Source organism: Sturnus vulgaris, chromosome 1, assembly GCF_052056855.1.
Source record: "Sturnus vulgaris isolate bStuVul1 chromosome 1, bStuVul1.hap1, whole genome shotgun sequence".
Lineage (NCBI taxonomy): Eukaryota > Metazoa > Chordata > Aves > Passeriformes > Sturnidae > Sturnus > Sturnus vulgaris.
In genome coordinates, this window is record NC_142243.1 from 39,117,024 (window position 1) to 39,136,710 (window position 19,687).

Below are 19,687 nucleotides of genomic sequence, written 5' to 3' on the forward strand. Positions count from 1 at the left end.
TGAAAATATATTAAGTTACTAAAACCTGTCTTGCTTGTACTAGAAGTCAACTATACTTCAAGTATTCAAGCAGAGCCTGGGGAGTGTAAATTCCCACATTGCCTTAATCCAAAGAGCTTTCAAGTGCAGATGGCCCCTGAGATTTTTGTGTTTTACTGAGTTTGAAGTGCTAAGCAAATTAATTATTTTTTACAGTTACAGAGCCGATGATGCTAATCAGGGTTAGAATGTTTATTTTTCTCAGTTGATCATTGCCATCCTGGCCCTGCTAAAGGTTCTTGAGCCCCAGGAAAAATATCATTTGCAAATACTTCAGAGAAAATAAATTGTAACATTGCAACACTTTTCTTTGCATGGCCTCCTTCTTCACATTCAAAAATCTGAACTTGGCTGGCCTGATTATCCCTGATGTCTGAACAGTCTTAACATGGAATCTTGTTTGCTTAATAACACACAGCTAAGCCTTGATTAGAACATCAGAACAAAGCCTACCTCTCCCTCAGAGCAGCCTCTTCACTTCAGGTGTCATCCTCTGGCTTTAGCTCTTTACCATTTTCCCCCCTGCAGTGCCATGGCCAGTGGTGATTTTATCCCTCAGTTGGCATTCTGGAACCAAATGCTTTGCTGCTGCTCCTGGCCCAATTCCCTGCCGTGCCCCTCTGTGAGCTCCTGCAATGGGGATGTGCCAGGGGATGCACACAGAGGATGAGTGGCAGACTGAGATGTGAGATGTGGCCAGCCACGATACTGCTTTCCCACAGACATTAGGCTGATCACTTAGATGGCAGCTGTAGCCAAAGGAACTGCTGAAGGGCTCTACAGAGCCTCACTTGCTGTGCTCTTTAGAAACCTCTGCCTGATTCCTAACCTGAACTGACTCACAAGGATTTTATACCCACTTGCTTTTAAGCAACTCTTGTCCTATACCTTAAGTGACCATTTTTCTGGTTTTCACTTCTGGTGTACTAGTGAAGAACCATCCTCTTCCCTTGTTGTCTTTATTTGCTGCACATTACCAGACCTGTGTCTGTGAGCCTCCTTCTGTAAGAGAGGCTTTCTGTTCCCCTGCTCATCCTCACTGCACTCATCCTTCCTGAATGCACCTGACTCTTGGAGTTCACTGGGGCATGAGGCACAGCTAGGCAGACTAACCTGCTCACCATCACTGCTATCTGGGTGGAAACATTTACTGCTCCCTTTTGGATGTGCCTATCTCACTTGGCAGCCCCACTGAAGGTTATTTCTGTCTTAGCGCTGTCATTTTCATTGTTTGTCTGCTTTTCAACCCAGTTGAGTGAAATAGTGGAGAAAGGAAAAGAGGAAAAGGAAGGAGGAAAAAGGAAAAAAAACAAACAAAGGAAGAGCAAAAGAAAGAAAAAGCTTTTGCTAGAAAGGGCATTAACCTCTGACAAAGGATATGCAAAAAAACCTGCATGCAGTACCCACTTCAGTGGGGTCAGCAGGAGTCAAATTGGTTGCTCTGCTCTCAGATACGTCAGTAACATATTATCAGTGTAAAGATGCTTGTCTGGTTACCTTTTAAACGCACCAGAAAGTGTGAGGCAGTTTGTTTAGTGTTACTTGTAAAGTTTGCTGTGAACCCAGTTTGAGGCTGAAGCATCCATGTCCTCACATTAAATGTACTTATAAGAGTAAATGAGTAGCACTCCATTGCTTTGGACAAGTAGCACTACATTACTTCAATGTGAGACCCATCAATTTTTATAGCAGTTGCAGTTGCACAGCACATCTGAAAAGTAGACTATTTATGTTAAAAAACTCTGCAACGTACACTGTGGCTTTCAAATATATTGTACCGCGGTTAGAAGTGGATATGCTGTTTTTTACAAGTACTGCCATGAATCATGAATTTACTAGATGGTTTCATACTTTGTTAACCCACATGAAGTAATGTGGCTGTGCATTTTAATGACTTACATTTAGCTAAGCACAGATAAGCAAAGTCAAAGATCCAAAGGTTGTGGGGATCTTTATGTGTCTCACTAAGGGACACAAGACATTAAGCTTTATTCATATGAGTCATCCTTACATTTTGCCTTTATCTTCCCCAGAAACTTCTTGTTTTTATCACGGACTAGGTATAACAGGCAATTTTGGATAACATGCTGTTGTTCTTTTTCTGTTGCAATTACAAGTTATCCATGTGGTTTGGCATGATTTAGGTCTGCCAAAACTTTCTGCCAGAAGATATTAACGCCCTTACATACCTGCAAGAAGGTACTGGTATTTAAGAAAATTTTGAAATGGGATTCAGTTATTACATTATTCTTTCTCTTTTTTTTTCCTTTTTTCCCCCCTTATCATTTTCCTAAGAGTGTGCAAGGTTCTGTGCTCTTGTTGCTGAGGGTATAAAATCCCAGTTCTGTCATCTTTTGCAGAAAAGGATTCAATAGTGTAATTTAATGCATGTCTTTGATCCTCAATGGGATCTAAAACAGCACTTTGGAGAGTGACTTTTCAACATAATCTTAAAAGCCCTAAAAGCCTGAATGGTATTTGCCCTGCTACAAAGCTGCTGGAATTGCTGCTGTTTCCAGAACTTCTGCAAAACATGAGTAGGTGGAGAGATTTAAGTCAGACAACATGCAAGGGAGGGAGCTGAATTAGTGATTTCTCAGCCTTTCAGACAGCAGTATACATTCTTGGAGGGAATGGTGTCCTGCTGCAATGCCACTGCCCTGTCCTGTGGCAGGTTTGCCTTCAGCAGCCATCCCCAAAGCCAGCTAGGCTTTACTCTAGCCAGGTTCATACCTCCAAGTGCAACATGGATAGATCTGCTCTCTAGAACGTTTTGAGCACCTCTGCATTTTGAATTTGTATTGGTATTTGGGAAACCGAAGCTTCATCCAAATGTTTGCTCATAGCAATTCTACCATCTCTACAAATTTTCATAAGGTATTGACAGAAATACCTGGAATACCCAATATACAATACAATACCCATGGAACTGTCTTCTGCACACCCCAGACAAAGAGGGGTAGATTCACTTAAACCCTCTCAGGAAAATGCATCTCCCACCAGGAGTTGGAGTGAGGCTGCCAGACTTTGATGCTCACTGACACACTCCATGCTCCTGACACTGCTTTGGGCTGATTATCTCTGGCACAGAGGCACCAAGAGCCAGTATTGCCACAGCCACTTAAAAACCAAGTGTGTGTTGATGCATCAGGTTCCACAGGAATAGCTCTACTTCTTCAGCCAGCAAAACCCCAGCCATACCAGCATGCATTTTAATACACTAATAGATGTCCACTGTGTCAATAAAAAAGATCTATTTTCAGAATTACTGTGATACTTGAAAACACTAGCCTGTCCAAAAAAAGAGTTTAAAATAAATCCAAGGCAGCTTAATATAGGAAAATGTAACATAGCTGTAATAATAAAATGTGTTCCATGCTGGAGTATTTGGCTCTGAGTGGCAATTTGGCTGACTTGTGGTCACAGCTCTGCTATTTGGCTTCCACATTCAAACTTTAAATAGCTACCCAGCCCTAGGTAACGAAGAACATGTTTGTGCTCCTCACCAGCCAGCAGCCTGGATGTATCTTCGTTTCTGCCCATTATTCCATATATCTTGATCTAGCAGGAATCATGTACCATGTTCTTCCTCATCTGGTGCTTCCCCATAGCAGAGGCTGCTTTCTCTCAGTGCCAGTTCACATCAGGTGTTTCTTCTGCAATTTTTTAGACTTCCCAATTATCATTCCTTCTTTTTTCCCTCATCCCCCGTTGTGAAGTCAATTTAGAAACTCTGGATGACAGCAAGTTCAAAGGATGAGCCACTTCTCATTTTCCTCATTCTTGTATTTTTTTTCCTTAAAGCCATAATCTACACATTTTGCTGCTATCAGAAACTGCTTCAGAATCCAATCCGAATTCCTTTCTTTCTCATTTAACATCTTATCAGCTTTGTTCAGTTTATCGAAAAGGACTCTTAGGCTTTCCTGTGCCCAAGTACATGCTGTCGTGGTTTCAAGTAAAATTTTGTGTCCTTTTTGAACATTTTTGTCAAGACATGTAGAAGGCAGGAAAATGATAAGTACTCATTATAAATACTCATTCTTTAGTAATACGTATTTGAGTAGATTTGTCAGATGTGAGGAATATTCTGGAAAATTACCTAAATACTTTTAAATCGGTAAAACAATATTAATTTGTCCAATTTTATGAGGCTGGCTAAGCCCTGCTACTTTGATTCTTTCCTGGCACCCACAGGCTACCAGGTGCAATGTCACAGCACAGTACTATCAGACATACAACAAAACAATCTCATTTTCCCATGTATCCTTTTTGTAAGCAGCAGAGGGTCGTGTAAACAATGAAATTGCTCTGTTGTCTCAGATTATTTATATTCTTTAGCTTGGAGCTGTTTTTTCCCTTTTCTTCACAGTTTGTATACTATACTCTGTCAGGAAGTGGGCAGGTTTCTGGACTGTTTCAGCACAATGGAAAATGCTTTCTTTGTATCTGGAGCAGGAAAATACTCTATGCCATGTCACTCAAGCATGGCAATGAGTAACACAAAGTAAATGAAAGTTAAAGCAGCCAGGAATCAGTTCAGGGAGTAAGGTTTTTTGGTTTGTTCTGAGTTGCAGCATAACCTTTCTGTTCCTTTTTACATCTCTGACGTGGGTTGTCTCTGACCAAAATGAGCTCACTCAGGAGGCTCTGGCTCAGCAAAGACAGAGTGCAGTGTGTGGTTGCTCTGGTGCCTCGGTGCTGCTGGGCTGGGAGCAGAGCAAATGGGTGTTTGGCATAAAGGCCATCCTAATAAGTTGTCCTAAGGGAGCATGAAAGGAAAATGCAGTATAAAACTGATGAGGTTTGTTCTGCTCTCAGCGAGTGCAGAATAACTTTGACAAAGGTGGGGTTGTCTTGGGAAAAACATGAGCAAAGTGATCCCATCAATTGCAACAAAGTTCTTTTTGCAAGAAAGTACTTGTGTATCTATAAATACTGTAAGTTCCCCTCCCTGTTCTGCAGAACCTGCTACATAGGTAAATTTACATAATTGCACTGATCATATCATAGAATCTAGAGTCGATATTTACAAATTCTTGGTAGTTCATCAGTGCTTTCTCTTTCCATTTTTTTAAAAAGATACTGTTCTGTACCAGTTGTGCTCTAGTGTGTATACAGTACTAACTTCTATAGTTTGAACCACTTACAGTTTCTATATTTTGAGCTGAACACACAGTACCAATATGTTAAAGGCATTTAGGCACCTAAAGCTGCTGGCTGACAGCTGGCAGGGTTTTCAGTACTTCCCATGGGATTTAAACATCTGAAGTTTCACTAGGAGCCTCTCAGCACTGCCAGGAAGAGACTTGCTATACATCTGGTCTTTAAATATTTGCAGACACATTCACCTATATGTCTTAAACTCCTTGGACATGATCTATAAACATTAAATTAAATAGATGTAAATACAAGAAATGTAGCAGCGCATTATGAAAATTGCATATAGATACTCATTGAAATAGAATTAATTTCCTTTGCCATGAAAAGCTGATGAAACTGTTACAAGATTTGTTCTTATCAGTTGACTAAGTCCCCTCAACATGAACTCATGACTGTGGGGATTATTATAACAGCAGGAAAAACATTTGTGAACTGTCATCCTTTTAGTGGTTCTCAGGAAAATATGTCTTGGAATATCTCCTAATTATGTGTGCAGGGGGAAGAGGCTTGGATCAGGATTACTATTGATGTTGGCCTAAATCACTGCTCTTTTCAGTTGCACTTTGACAACACCTTATGGGTAGAAGACCATTATTTGTGAGTATAGAGGCTCTTAGTGTGTTTAGATGTAGGCTATTCAAAGCTCACAAGACTTCATTGAAAAGATTAACACAACTATAGAAGTAAGATTGTTGAGAAATACTTAGTTTTAAACCCCTCATTATGGTTTCAGAAATCTACAGTCTGTTTAAATAATTTTTTTTTCTGAAAAGTGTGTAGAAATATTTACATAAGAAAATTGGTGGGTTTATGTAATTTAGAAAGCGAGTGGTAAAGGTTACTTTTTAAAAATAAAATCTGGATTTTGTGATATCCAAGGCATGATGCAGTCATTAGCTATACATCAGAAAAAAACCCAGAACAACAGGGTAAGTGTGTGCGTGACTGGCATCTGGAGCTCTGCAAAGCATAATGACTGGAAGGAGCACAGTCACTCTAGCAGAAGAGCAGTGCCACTCATTGAGTCAGGTACATTGCCTGCAACTGCTCGTCCCTCAGTGGTTCAGAAAAAAGTGTACAAGTCCCTCAGAGCACTTTACTCACACAGTAATACACAGGAGAGGAAATTCCCTCCTGGCCACAGCTAACAATCAGATAATGTGCTGAAGCATGAGCAGTACAGCCTTTGCAATGATAGATCAGGTGGTGCATGGCTACCAAATTTTCTAATTCTTTTCTCAGCTTCCTAAATCGCCTTTGGTATTCCTGCACTATACTTTTTGTGTGTGCTTAACAATTTGGTGTATGAAGCATCTCCTTTCTTTTAACTTTTGCTAAATGTGGTGGGGGTTTTTTTATGTTCCTTTATTGCCATGGAAAAGTTAAGCAAGACCACTTTTTTTTTTTTTTTAATCTTCTTTACCAAATTACCTGTCACATCTTGTTTTGTGGGTCTTTTTCTTCTTGAAGAAATCACCTTAGATTTCAACCATTCCTTAAATGGAAAAGGTTTGACCATGCTGTTAATGATTTCTTGTCCTTTTCAATAATGTTTCTCCTCCTAATTTGTTTTTGCTTAAGGAGATGTGAGAAAAATTGAACTTCAGACATAATAATACCCAACCATCAGTTTATTAAATGGCATCTGATTAAATCAGAGATTGACTAAAATCCAAATCAGTAAAGAGGCTTTGTACATCTGTGACAAGAAATAAATGTAAAGAGATCTAACGGGCACTCATAAGGAAAAAGAGTCTTGTCACAACACTTAACTGTTCCTCATTTTTACTATTCCTCAGAAAGGGCTTCTAGAACATATGAAATACAGGCTTATCACAAAATGGAAGTAAAGCTGGAAAAATACACACTTGACTTTTGGGTTTGGGGTTTTTTTTACATGAAACTTATAAAAGCTATATGATAAATATACATACTGGGCTTTTAAAAGTTTGTTGATTTCTGCTCAAGAAGTTTCTGCACAGAGTTTCTTTAAGCTTAGGCTCAACCATCATAAAATCGAAAGTACTTGAAAAAATGCATGAGTGATGGATGCTACAAATACAAAAGGTTACAATTAATTTTCTCTCCAATAAACATGTTTAATTTAAAATAGTACCAGTGGAGGTTTCCTATCCCCATTACCTCAGAGAGAAGACAGGTAATTTATTGCATACACATAATAAATTTTTGGGTGAACCAAGACTAAAACAAGTCATCAATGTTAAATGTTTAACAACGTGAAATATTTAAATAAAGCTCTTCGTTATTTCTCATATATAAAATACAGACTTCTAGCTTAATTTGAATGAGTTCCAAGATAAAAAGTAAACTGCCTTTCAAAATACTCTCGAATATTTTGCAGTCATTAAATGTATTTTCTTCATCTCATGCAGGTTTTGTCTGCCAATACAGATATGTCTTTAACCACATTGGAATCTTTTTTTTTTTCTTTCGTATGAAGTAGATACATCATTTGTCACTACTGAATATATTTTTCTCACTAATATAACTGTATGTATTCAAAGGAAAAATACATAAAAATAGAAAATCAATAAATTTAGACATCACATTCTAATTTCACGGTAATTGAATCTAATATTCATTTTTCCCTGTAAGTAAAAATAGCTCAAATCTCAGATGGAATAAACTGGCATCAGTCCTGCTGAGCTTTTATACTCCAGATTTTTCACTTAGACTTTGTTCCGTTTTTCTAAGTGGGGGTTTGTTTTGTGTGTTTGTTGATTTTTTTTCCCTGTGTACCTTTTTTAACATGAAGGCAAGGACAGATTTTTAAATTTCTTGCCATATGTTTCTAACTGCCCAAGAACCACCCTCAGGACCCTAATTAGCACAACTATTTTTAAGACTGATTCTTCCTGTTCTGAAAATACAATTCTTTTTGTTTCACCATAGAAATCACACTGCTCCACATTCTTTAGGCTCCTGAAGGGAAGCTTGCTACATTTGGCTAACAGATTCCCAATAAGAATGTAGAGTCAGTCCTGAAAAGCAAAATTTATAAGCCTGGATATGTTAGCTATTAAATCATTTAGTGTCTCACTTTCTTGTATAAGATTTCAGAAATTAGTATTCCTGAGTCACTCAGATTATACCTTCAGTGATGATTTACACCCCTGCAAGACATGTCTCTCGTATTTTGCATGGCTAATTTTCTACATTATTCAGCAGGGGAGGAGGAAACAGTTGTTTATTTTTTACAGTTTTGCAGATCTATCAAAGGCAACAAATAAAACAAATTATATGCAGTGCGTGTTTCAGAATGCCTGTTTTCACAGCAAATTAAGTTCAGGTGCATTAGATGGAGTTGTAGACAGCTACTTAAATACCGAAATATATGGTGCCATTGTCCTAAATTTAAGCATGGGCTGTACTGTAAGATTTCATATTCATGTGGGATATAGAAATAGAGCTTTGATTAGTAAATTGTTTTTAGAATTTTCCATCTGTACAAGGCTTAGAAAAAGGCCCTTCTATGGAGTGGAGCATTTACAACTCCAAGATGAATTAGATATCAGAAAATTCTCAGGGGCTGAAATCCTCATTGCTTGGGTTTTTATAATATTGATTAGATAAAGTGGCTGTATAAAGTGGCATGAAAGTAGAACTTACTGTAAGACATAATATTATAGTAGCAAAAGGAATTCCTTAATGACCTTCCGTGTCTTTTTTTATCTCTACCTTGTGTAGCTTTTTTCTACAGCTCAATCTTAGGACTCTTTATGCCAGTGCCTGAAATCATTTTGCAAAGTGATTATCATTTAGTCAGGCATGCCAGTGGAGTCAATGTGACCCCTCAGGCAGGAAAGATAAGATTTCCAAATAAAGTTATTTTAACTGTTACTAAATAAGAAATTATTGCTGTAAAATATCACAAATTCAATCTTTTTTCAACATTGCAATGTAGCTTCATTGCAACTAATCCAGGAGTAAAACTTGCCTACATGATGAGCGCTACTTATTTTGTTTAACCTGTTTTTTCCTTCCCGTCCTATTAGAACCTGGTCATAATTAGGCATGATTATATTCATGTTCTGAAGTTAATGTAGAAGTGGATAGTCCGGTTGGTTGCTAAAATGGGGTTATTTTCTCCCTCACCTGCTGACTCCTCAGTCATTGCCTGTACAAATAGGGAATGGAGAGCCCTGACTGCTTTTTGTGTTATTGGGTAACAGTAAGAGGTGTGTTCATGCAAGGCACGCCTAAGTTCCTATTCCTGTTCCAATGGATGTTCAACTTGCCAAGGGATTTCAGGCCCTGGGCTATGAAAGGGTTTTATTTAGTAGGCCTTTAGAAGGGATAAAATTCTTCACTCACCCCGCCTTTTGTAAATAAAGGCCTCTTGTGTTCTTTTGACATTTTTATGAGATTCTTAATAGCAGTTTGGGATTTAAATTTGACAAATTAGTAATTAGGTTTGGATTTAAATTTGACAAATTAATAATGAGATTTAATAGGACGAGAAGGGGAAAATCAGATTAAACCAAAATAAGCAGCATTCATAGCATACGTAGGCTTTTCTGTTTTCTAAGGATGAATTGCAATAAAGGTATAAAGGGATAGATTCAAGAGCAGAATTCAGACGATTCCTGCATCTGACCTAAAATGGGTGTGTTTAAGTTGAAGATTTTTGATATTGCTCACATTCAAACACTCTTCTCAGAGTGAAGATGTCTTTAGGACTCCTTTTTTTCTCAGTGTCTAAATGCCTCTCAGTGTCTCAGACCATGCAGTAACACCTCCTCTCCTCCCTGTCCTCTGGGAACCCACATGGTAGGTGGATCCTATTGGACCTCCTGGTTTTCTTGCAGAGCAATCTCCCTTTGGTACGTGTAATTATGGGATGTGTAACTCCTCACAAAGCATGGTCACAGAGAATAGCTTTACCCACAGTTGCTTAGGGGTTAAACTGTTTGCTCAGGATGTGTAAGACTCATAGGTCAGTCCTTTGCCTGGAGGAGGTGATTAGTGGGAAGTAAGGAGAGACAAATCCAGAGGAAAACTGGTTCCATTATCTTTAGAGGGAAGAAATGCCAAAACCACAAGCATTCCTACAGAGTAGCTATCCTTCCTTGGTGAATCTTCAGACACACAAAAAAAATCACATCCACGGTGCTTTTCTGAAAATACAGATATGACCCTATGGATAAAAGCCAGTTTAATTATGGGTCTTAGCATTTTGGTTGCTTGACAACATGTTGAGATCTGAGGGCTGTGATTTTCTTATTATCCACTCACAGCCATCTTCCACAAGGTAAATGCATATTGCTGTAACTTCTTCAAATTTTATCAAACCACATGCCATGTAATGTCTTTCAAATTAAGTTCTACAGTTACTAACACCTTTTTATTAATTCCTTTCCTAATAGCAACGACTGCTTCTCAATTGAGTTCGTTATTATGAACAGACACATTGCTAATGTATCTGTGCTTTTAATATTGAGACGCATCCAAGCATCAAAGTGAAGTGTGTTATTTCAGAATTTTAATTGTTCCAGCATACTGGCACTTCTAATAGGTGCATGTTCTTCCTTAATTAAAGACAACTCTTCAAAATCAGTACACTGTGCCTCGCTGATCCATGATTACCTCAGCTAACTCCCAGTCAGCCAGTAAAGTTTATAGAAATCCTGCTAAAAACTGAAGACTGAAAAAAAAAATCTTTCTCTTTAAACAAGAATGATTTCCCTTGGCAAGATACAGAGATGAATCACTGCCAACACTTTCCTTTAAGAGCTGCGTTAATAAAATTGGGCCAGATAATACTCCTTATTTCTGAAACATCTTTTTCTTAGGCAGCCTCATATTTCACACAGGTCTGTGGTAGGTAGCCTGACAGCAATCAAACACAAGTCTAGAGAGAGGAATGAATTTCTCCCTCCATGCTTACAAAATGGATATTTTAGTAAATGGATGTTTCCTAAACTAGATTTGCAGAGCTCTTTTATTTTTGAATATAGGTAACATTTTTTTCTCCAGACAACAGTTTGGACATCATAATCAAGTCACGTATGCCTTAATATTTGTGTAACTGCAATCATTGCAAACTTAACAGAAGTCAAATGTATTTCTGGCAGTTCTACAGAGCTCAAAATTTAGAGTCAAGTCAAGTCATGGATAGAGGTCTTTTTTGTGATGTACATCTGTACAGCCACGTTTATGAAAGTATCCAGATACCTTGCCTGAGTGATGGAAAAGCTTTAGTCCAGCTTCACAGATGGGAAGCTAAGGCACCACTGTAAGACCCCTTAACTTTCTGTATGTATGTATCAGAATGTTTCTGTTGAATCTTCAGAAGTGACCAGACAAATCTGTAAAACTAGTTCCTGAAATGAGAAGCAGGTTTCATTATGTATCATATTGTATGGTTTCTACTGTGAACTAAAATTTTTAAAACTGATATTAGCTTCACTGACTTTTTTCCTAGTAGACATTTGATCTTTCAAGAATTTGCTCCTTTCTCCTCTAGTGACAATCATTTTTCTTTACTGAAACAACTAATTTTATTTGTTCTCTTTTTTTAATACAGTGTTTATTGATCACTTTATCATTCTTCTGTGTTGCTTTCAAAGAGCCCCGCAGATGGTTAAATACGTTCTATGTGGATAGTTGAAATTGTGATTTTGTGAAAGTCGGGAATAAATTGTAGTTCAGCTTGTAGGCTGTGTCAAGCCATTCAGAGGCCTGCTACCACCCTTTGTTCTGCCTTGAATCACGCTGTTGTTCCCGGTGGTGCGCGTGTGTTGATCAGGCTCCCGACCGCGAGCGCGTTTCATTGCCGCACAAACAGGGATTAGTGCTGCCGCGCTCCTTTTCACTCGTGCCCTGGGCTTGGGCACTCTTTTCAAAGGTGAGGGGTTAGTGGAGTAATTCGGTGTGCCACTTCACCTGTCTGCCTCCACAGAATTACTTAGTCTGTGCATTATTATTAATGATAGCAAAAGAGAGCAACACTGCTGCTCTAAGATCACCGAAGGATGCCGTGATGCATTTCACATATCTCCTCTTCTGCATCAAGACTCACAGTATCCTTGACATGGTCTTCTAGGAGTTCACTGAGTTTGAAACAGGTGATATGTGGCTAACTATGAAAACTTTCCGAGGCAAAGTGACACAATAAATAAAATTACTCACAAACAATCCATCTTCTCTTAATCCCTTCCCCTTGGCATACTAAATTGTTCTCTGACATATTTAGTATAGCATGTCTCACACTGCCTTTGCAGTCTTCACTGACTTGTCTTTTTATAACACTAACCCAGATACCACTGAAAACAATATAAGAAATTATAACTATATATTAAATAGTTTTGGTGTGAATCAAACTGTTAGCATTTGCTGTTAAGAAAACTGGTGTTTTGGTGAAGTATTAGTTTCTGCTCTTGCCCTGGTCCTAATTTTTTTTTTCCTTACTTTGCTTTTTGGGCCTTAAAGGTTGATAATATTAAAACCAACAAAAATTGAATTCAGAAATCTTGGCTTTCACTGCAAGCCAATATGGGAATATATGTCCTGTACTGCTATTTGCAATGAAAGCACCAAACAAACTGTAGTTACTGAAAAGATGAACTTGTATTCTAAGGAGTTTTGGTTTGGGGGTAACCAATCCTGCCTGTACTGCTGTATAGAGATGACTCCAATGCAGGTATGCTGTAGATGACATACAGAGTACATTGACTTTTCCTGAAAAAAAAAAAGCTCAAGCACTCCGTATTTTTAATTGAAAAACAAATAAAGCAAATACAGCATAATATCTGGTAAGAGAGCTAAAACTAACAAACAAAAAAAAGTAGTATTCCCTAAACCAAAAATCTCTTCTAAATGTGTAACTGAAGTTAAAATAACTAGAAAAATTAATTTTTTGTTTCATGTCACACATTCTGTCCAAAGAATAGGAAACATTTAATTTTTCCTGGCTGCTGTTTCAGTACAGGTAGTTCTGTAGAGCCTCTCAGTGTGGTGCTCTCACACCTATATAAGCATGGAATTATTAAGTCCAGGAGAAGGAATAAGACCTTTCAAATTACGTGTAACCTTTGGAAATTCTTCCACTTTAATTCTGCTCTTCAGCTGGAGCCCAACTCTTTACAGCCTGATACAGAGCTGAATCTAAACCTGGACCAAGAAAAAAAGTACATTCTAAATATTTGGCTGAAGAAACTGTGAGATTTTTATAGGGCTGTGGGTTTTTTAGGTTTTAAGGTACTCCAGAAGTCTTTCTGAGAACCCACTTGTGGTGGTGTAGTAACTGGCTCCATCAGCTGTTCTCTATTAAAACTGCAAAATACTGCTATGGAAATAAAATTCTGCTTTATAAATGCTCATAAAAAATATATAAAATGCATACAAACACCCGTAATGTACGTTTTAAGTCTAAATGTGTATCTCTTTAACCATGTTGGCATTACCGATTGGAATTTCATTGCATATTGTGTGGCTGATGGGGAAGGCACATTGAAATCAAGCTGTTAAACACACCATCTACGTTTTCTATTTCACTAGAGTATGTTTGCTGTATTTTTAAAAGAGCATTGCAAAGCCCAGGAGATGAATTCTGCTCTGAAATTGCTATTTGCTGACATAGAAATAGCTGTAAAAATACAAGCTGAGAAAAATACAGTGTAGCAATATATTTTCATTTATTTGAGGGGAAAGTAGTTTCTAAAGAAGAATTATAGTCTGTCTTCTGAATGATAAAGCAGTTTAACTAGCATTAAACACAGCTGAAATTTTGTAATGACCAAACCTCAGCTCATCCAAATCCCCAATAGCATTAACTCCCTAGAATTGAACTGTAAATTTGATTAGCCTTACAATAGATGTGAGACACAAATGTTCTTCCTTATACAGTCATATTAAGTGACTGGAAAAAAAGATGACAAGGTATTTTAGAGCAGTGCATCCAACCTTTTTAAGCTAGGGACAAGCTCCAGCTCACCCAGCTTTCAAAACCACATAAATACAGGGCAATTTCATGAATTCTGATATAGCATGAGGATTACATATGGTGAGGTGAGGAGGGATTTAGCAGCTGCAGTCTTCCTGTAAATCATCCAGAGGATTTTTTTCATAGTCTAGTTCTTTAGATTGACATTTTCCTTGTAAACTACGTTGCTGAACCATAGCTTCTATCCTTGCCTGTGTAATATGGTGTCTTTTTTATATATTTTCATTACTCATGTGCTGTCCTCTGACGTGAAATTTGATTCTGTAATTCCTGGTGTGTTAATATTTTGCATGGAGTTAATCAGAGTACGGGATAAAAAAAATCTCCTTCACACAAGTTAAAGGTTATGGAGGCATCCTTAGGGTGGGTTTTTAGAAGTTCAGAGCCCATTCCTGCCCACAGGACAGGGAAGGAGCTGTGCACAGAGGGTGCCATCCCACCTCTCAAGCCAGCCACCGTGCATCTGGTGATCCAAGAGTACACTTCTCCTGCCAGGACACAAGTTGCATAGATATGCTTTTTTTATTAATTTATTGTGGGTTTATTTTAATTTCTTTCATTAGATTGTTTCAGTAACACATTCCTGGCATAGATTTATGCTCCTATTGCCTGGTAATTGTTGTCATTTGGACACAGTCCTTTTTAGAGTCAAATTCTGAAATTAACCTTGATTCATTGATGAATCCTGCTCCTTCTTTAAGGAAAAAAAATAGCAAAAAAACTAGAGCAGTTTGCTAGTTATAGAAACAAATTTCTAGCATCGAGAGTAAAACCACAGATATATACAAATGGAAAATAAGAAAGATTTCTGGTAGTGAGAAATGGAAACAAAAGAAATATCTTGTTATGAATTTTGAGATCCAATTTTCATCTCTTATTTAGATAGTTTATTCAGCGGTTGTTTTATAAATACATATTTGGCCTTACTAATGGATATTTCACAATAATCCTCAAACTGCAGCCCAGCTGAGCACCAGGTGGTGCTCAGCCATGTGCTACATAGCTTAGGGGTGTAAATGAAGACCATTGTTTCTTCCTCATACTTGGTATTTTGTAGGATTTCTTCCTCATACTTGATATTTTGTAGGACTTGGGCACTGTAACAAAGGCTTATGCATGTTGGCAGTTAAATCTTTTGATTGTTTTAATTAAGATGTTTCAATTTATCTTGTAATCTCTGTGTTATGTGTTACGCCCGTGACAGTGAATTACTCATGAAGTGTTGAGAGATGTGTCTCCTTGGACCTGCTGGCTGGAGCTGCCCACACAGATGCAGGGAGACACCAGTGGCATTTCTGGAGCTCACAAACACTGTCCTTACATCCTGTGGCACAAATGCAGTGTGCTGCTTCAAACTGGCCAGTGCACCCCTGGTTGGGTGGCTCTGTTCTGAAGTTTAAATCTCCCCCCTCGCCAGCTGTCCTGGCTTCCCAAGCAAAGCAGTTGTGCTTCCTGATGGCTTTATGGCTTCACAACAACTGCTCAAATAAGCCACTTCTTCAAACACCTCCTGAAGTGTCCTTTTTAAAGTCCTCATAAATATCTATATGTGACACACCTCCAGGCCCTCTGACAGAGATGTGAAATAGCTGAGCCTCGCTGTCAATAACTATTTTTCTATTCCTTGAAATAAATTCCTTGCTCTCAAATGAGCAAGCGGCTTTCCCAAACTATGGGTTTGGCTTTTTTATTCAATATTGTTATAACCAATAAAACATACAGTCAAACTAAAAAAAATCAGTGTCATTGCTGTAATTACTGAAAGTACCTTTTAGTAGCATTCGTTTGACAGCTGGCTATGGGTGCAGCTGGTCCTGCTCATGCTACAGCAAGCAGGGACCTCTCTCTGCTTCCACAGTCCTGCTTCATGGAGGCAGACACCAATGGAGGGAGGCACTGGCTTGGGGAAGCACCTGAGATGATTGATAATTGATTCTCGGGTCACTCGGCAGGAATTTACATACTCACAACAAAAGCTCTGTAGACCTCAGACATCTTACAGGCAGTCAACTCCACTCTTTCAACTGCCAAACAAAACACTGCAGAAACAAAGGCTTGAACATACAACAAGGATAAATAAACAGCCCAGTTCTCTACATTACTGGGCTTGAACAGATTTCCACACCTTTCCAAGAACACCTCTCACTGCTTGTCTCACCCCAAAGCAAAGGAGACATCCTCCCGTGCTGAGAGGAGGTGGGGGGAAGAGCCTGTACCTTACAAAGCCTTGTAAGATGTATGTTATTGAGATACTTTCTTGGTCCTAGAAGGAGATACAGATGAAACCCCACACTAGGAAACCAAATGTTCTAATTATCATCCAGGTTTGGGTTTGGGGATGATGATGATGTGATCCTCAGTATCTTTGCAGTATATCAAGGAAATCTATTTACAGCTCTCAATGTGAAAGACATGCTTCCACAGAAACATTCATCCTGCATATAAAAAAACCTTCCAGATTTGAACTAGATATACCTTTACTACAGCACATCACTATTCACTGACTCAGACAAGGTTTTATGAAGATCTCAGAGTCATCACTTTAAATACACACTAACCCTCAATAAGAACTTGCTGCATTCCAGATGGTAATGCTGTGATATTCCTGCAACCCTTCCCAGCCAGATGCCTCCAAGGCCAAACCCCACCTTCCCCTACAAGCACAAAAACCAGGATATGCTTCAAATTTTGCTTCAAATATTCCTTTCAAGTTCAACCCTTAGTCTCCATTTCTCCATGAGTCTGTGGAAGTGTTTCTTTGCACAGGGGCCTTGTATCTGAGGAGGATGTGGGAATTTGCAGCAGTGCTTTCATGCTCATCCCCAAGCTACCATTACACTGTGACAAGGTTTCCCTCTTGCTATTCAGGGAAATCTTTTGCAAAGAGAAATGTTTCCCTTTCCTATTGCTCAGGCTCCCCATTTACTCTGCAGTGCTTCTCAAAACTCATTCCAGCCACAAATAACTTTTTGCTACTTAAGTGCCTGTAGACTGTTAACCCCCTATTTGCACAGGACAAAATCCCTCAGATAATTCCCTACACAGTTTTTCTCCCTGGCTGTGGACTTAAAGGTGTGATATACTTTCTAATCTACAACTTTCAAACTCTGTGTTAGACCAGATACACTTCTTTTACACACATGCATATAAAAATAATCAAGTCCAGGCTTCAGTGACCTCCTCTGGATATATTAAGATATTAAAGGTAAGCACATGCAGTAGGTGTTTGCAGGACTGAGACTACAGGGACTTAGTACACTGCAGTCACGGTGATAACTTGTGATGTCACAAGGGATAATTTACTAATTTAGAATGTGCAAACTTAACATTCAAATCACAGGCTTTTCCTGAAAGTACAGGTTATGCATGGAAAGCAAAGAATTTTTTTCATTAGATAATACTAATATTCGGTGAGATTGGCAGTCAGCCAATCAAACAGTTTTTGACTAGGCCAATGTTTCCCCTATCATAAACTCTTGTTATCAACAACCAAACAAAAAAGCTCGGATTTACTCTGCTTGACAGAAAGCCTGACATCCTGTCCCGGGAATTTTGGTGGTTAATAGTGCAAGCACCACGCTCAGATTACAACTGTACAGAGGAAGCCAATGTTCAATTGTTCAATGGCACCATCTTCAGACAACAACAATGCTGGTTATTACCTGGCTTTCACAGAAGTCTTACTCATCTGTCCCAAGTCAGGGAAAAGTGTGGTATCAGTTCCTCTGGACTCGCTCAGAACAAACTCAGAACATTCAGTGTTGCAGCAGAAATATCAAGAGTATGGGTTCCTCTCAAAAAAAGGGGAAAACTATAAATTTTGTCTGCTTAAATTGAGAAATGAAAAATGCTGTCTGAAAAAGAAAAGAGTTGATGAAATATAGTCGCTTATGGGACCGTCTTGTCTTCGATTTTTTTAGGGGACTGATCGGTTTTTACTAATTATTTGTGAATCAGTTCATAGATCCAGACTTTATCATGCAGCTTTCTGGCCATAGGAATGCTCAGAAAGATCCCATAAATTAAATAACAAATCCAAAATTTGGAATTAACTTCTGTTGCTTTGAAAATAATACTTGCTGCCCTAATTCCTTACATTTCTTTATGCTTTGCAACTAAAAGTATTTTAAAACAACAAAACAACATTCAACCTGATAATAGAATTAGAGGTCCTCCTCTTCTTATGTGAGAATATGAATAGCTGTGGGAGTCTAATACCATAAATAAATTACATCACCTGAAGGTGAGTTTTAGCTCAAAATAAAATTATTGGAGCATTTGTTTTGTGAGGTAGAACTCTAGAAAATTGTTTCAGTTATATGTTTACGGGACATGTATAGCTAATTGCCGTCCATCTCCCCCTCATCTCCTTCCTTCCATGCTTTGAAAACAAGGCTGGTGTATGTAGGCACCTTGTTCTTGCAGTTAGACCTAAGAGAACTGAACGAACGTGGATCTAAAAACAGCTTTTTCACCCTCCTGAGGTTGACACGCATTTCACAGTCTGTGTTTCCTTTTCAGCTGACCCCCTGGTTGGAAGCATTGCCACTCAGTACATGACTAACAGAGCAGAGCACGACAGAATGGCCAGACAGTGGACCAAGCGATACGCCACATAGGAGCCTCCTCTAGGATTTGCTGGACCTGTGCAAGCACATTCACTAAGTGCATCAAAAGCCCTTCCCTTCATTCTTATTTTTTATTAAATTTTGAACCATTTTGTGACAAAAGGTTGTCCTTACTTCCTTTTTTGGTTCATTTTGGTTTATTTTTATTTTTATTTGTTCTGGGGTTTTTTTTGTTCTGTTAACTTGAAAGTTGTTTCCCTCAAATGTAGACAGGGAATTTTGGTTATCAGTGCAAAGAATGTTGGATCTGTAATAGTATAGAGCTTTATCAGAAAGCTTTGTATTAATGTGTGGGGTTGTTTTTTTTTTTTCCTTTCATGTGATTTTGGGGAAAACAAACAAATTCAGAATTATATCTCATTTCTACTTAAATGTAGTGTTTAGGGTTATTTTTTTGTACTGAAGTCTTTAATGGTGGGTGCATGCTACTGGGAACAAGTTTTGTATAAAAGCTTAAAATCAAGAATCACTGTGCATTACTAAGACTGTGTTTATCACTAGCCTTCTGTTTCCCACACAAAAGGCTATTGCATTGAACAAATTAATATGTATTTTGATTTACTTAAAAAACAACAAAAAAAAAGTGCTTGTAAATTTCTTAGGGACCTGCCACTTTTGACTGTGGATCAGTTGATGTACACTTGTATTATTAAAGCACTCAATAAAACACTGTGGCTGATAAATGCACTTCTTGCAGGACAGTGCTTTTGCGTTTATGCACCATAGGCTGCTTAGTCCTCACATAATACAACTGCAGGTTAAAAAACTACTTTTAGACCTGAACTATTCACTTCTTCTCAACAATGCATTTCTTAACTTAGAATTCTTCATTGTGTCTTTCTTCATATACAAACATCTTCCAGATTTCAAGGCCTTTCTTTCACATGTCTGT

At 38.3% G+C, this 19,687-nt stretch overlaps 1 protein-coding gene across 3 annotated transcripts in view; it reads left to right on the forward strand.

Moving 5' to 3' along the window:
* The window catches only part of LOC106859772 (ubiquitin-conjugating enzyme E2 E2), a 198,789-nt gene extending 179,307 nt beyond the window's left edge, over positions 1-19,482 (forward strand). For all 3 annotated transcript variants that reach the window (XM_014887256.2, XM_088164101.1, XM_088164105.1), the window contains exon 6: positions 18,689-19,482. In XM_014887256.2, the coding sequence (XP_014742742.1) occupies positions 18,689-18,786 (98 nt within the window). In that variant the 3' untranslated portion in view covers positions 18,787-19,482. The remainder of the gene's footprint in view (positions 1-18,688) is intronic.
* The last annotated feature ends 205 nt before the right edge of the window (positions 19,483-19,687 follow it).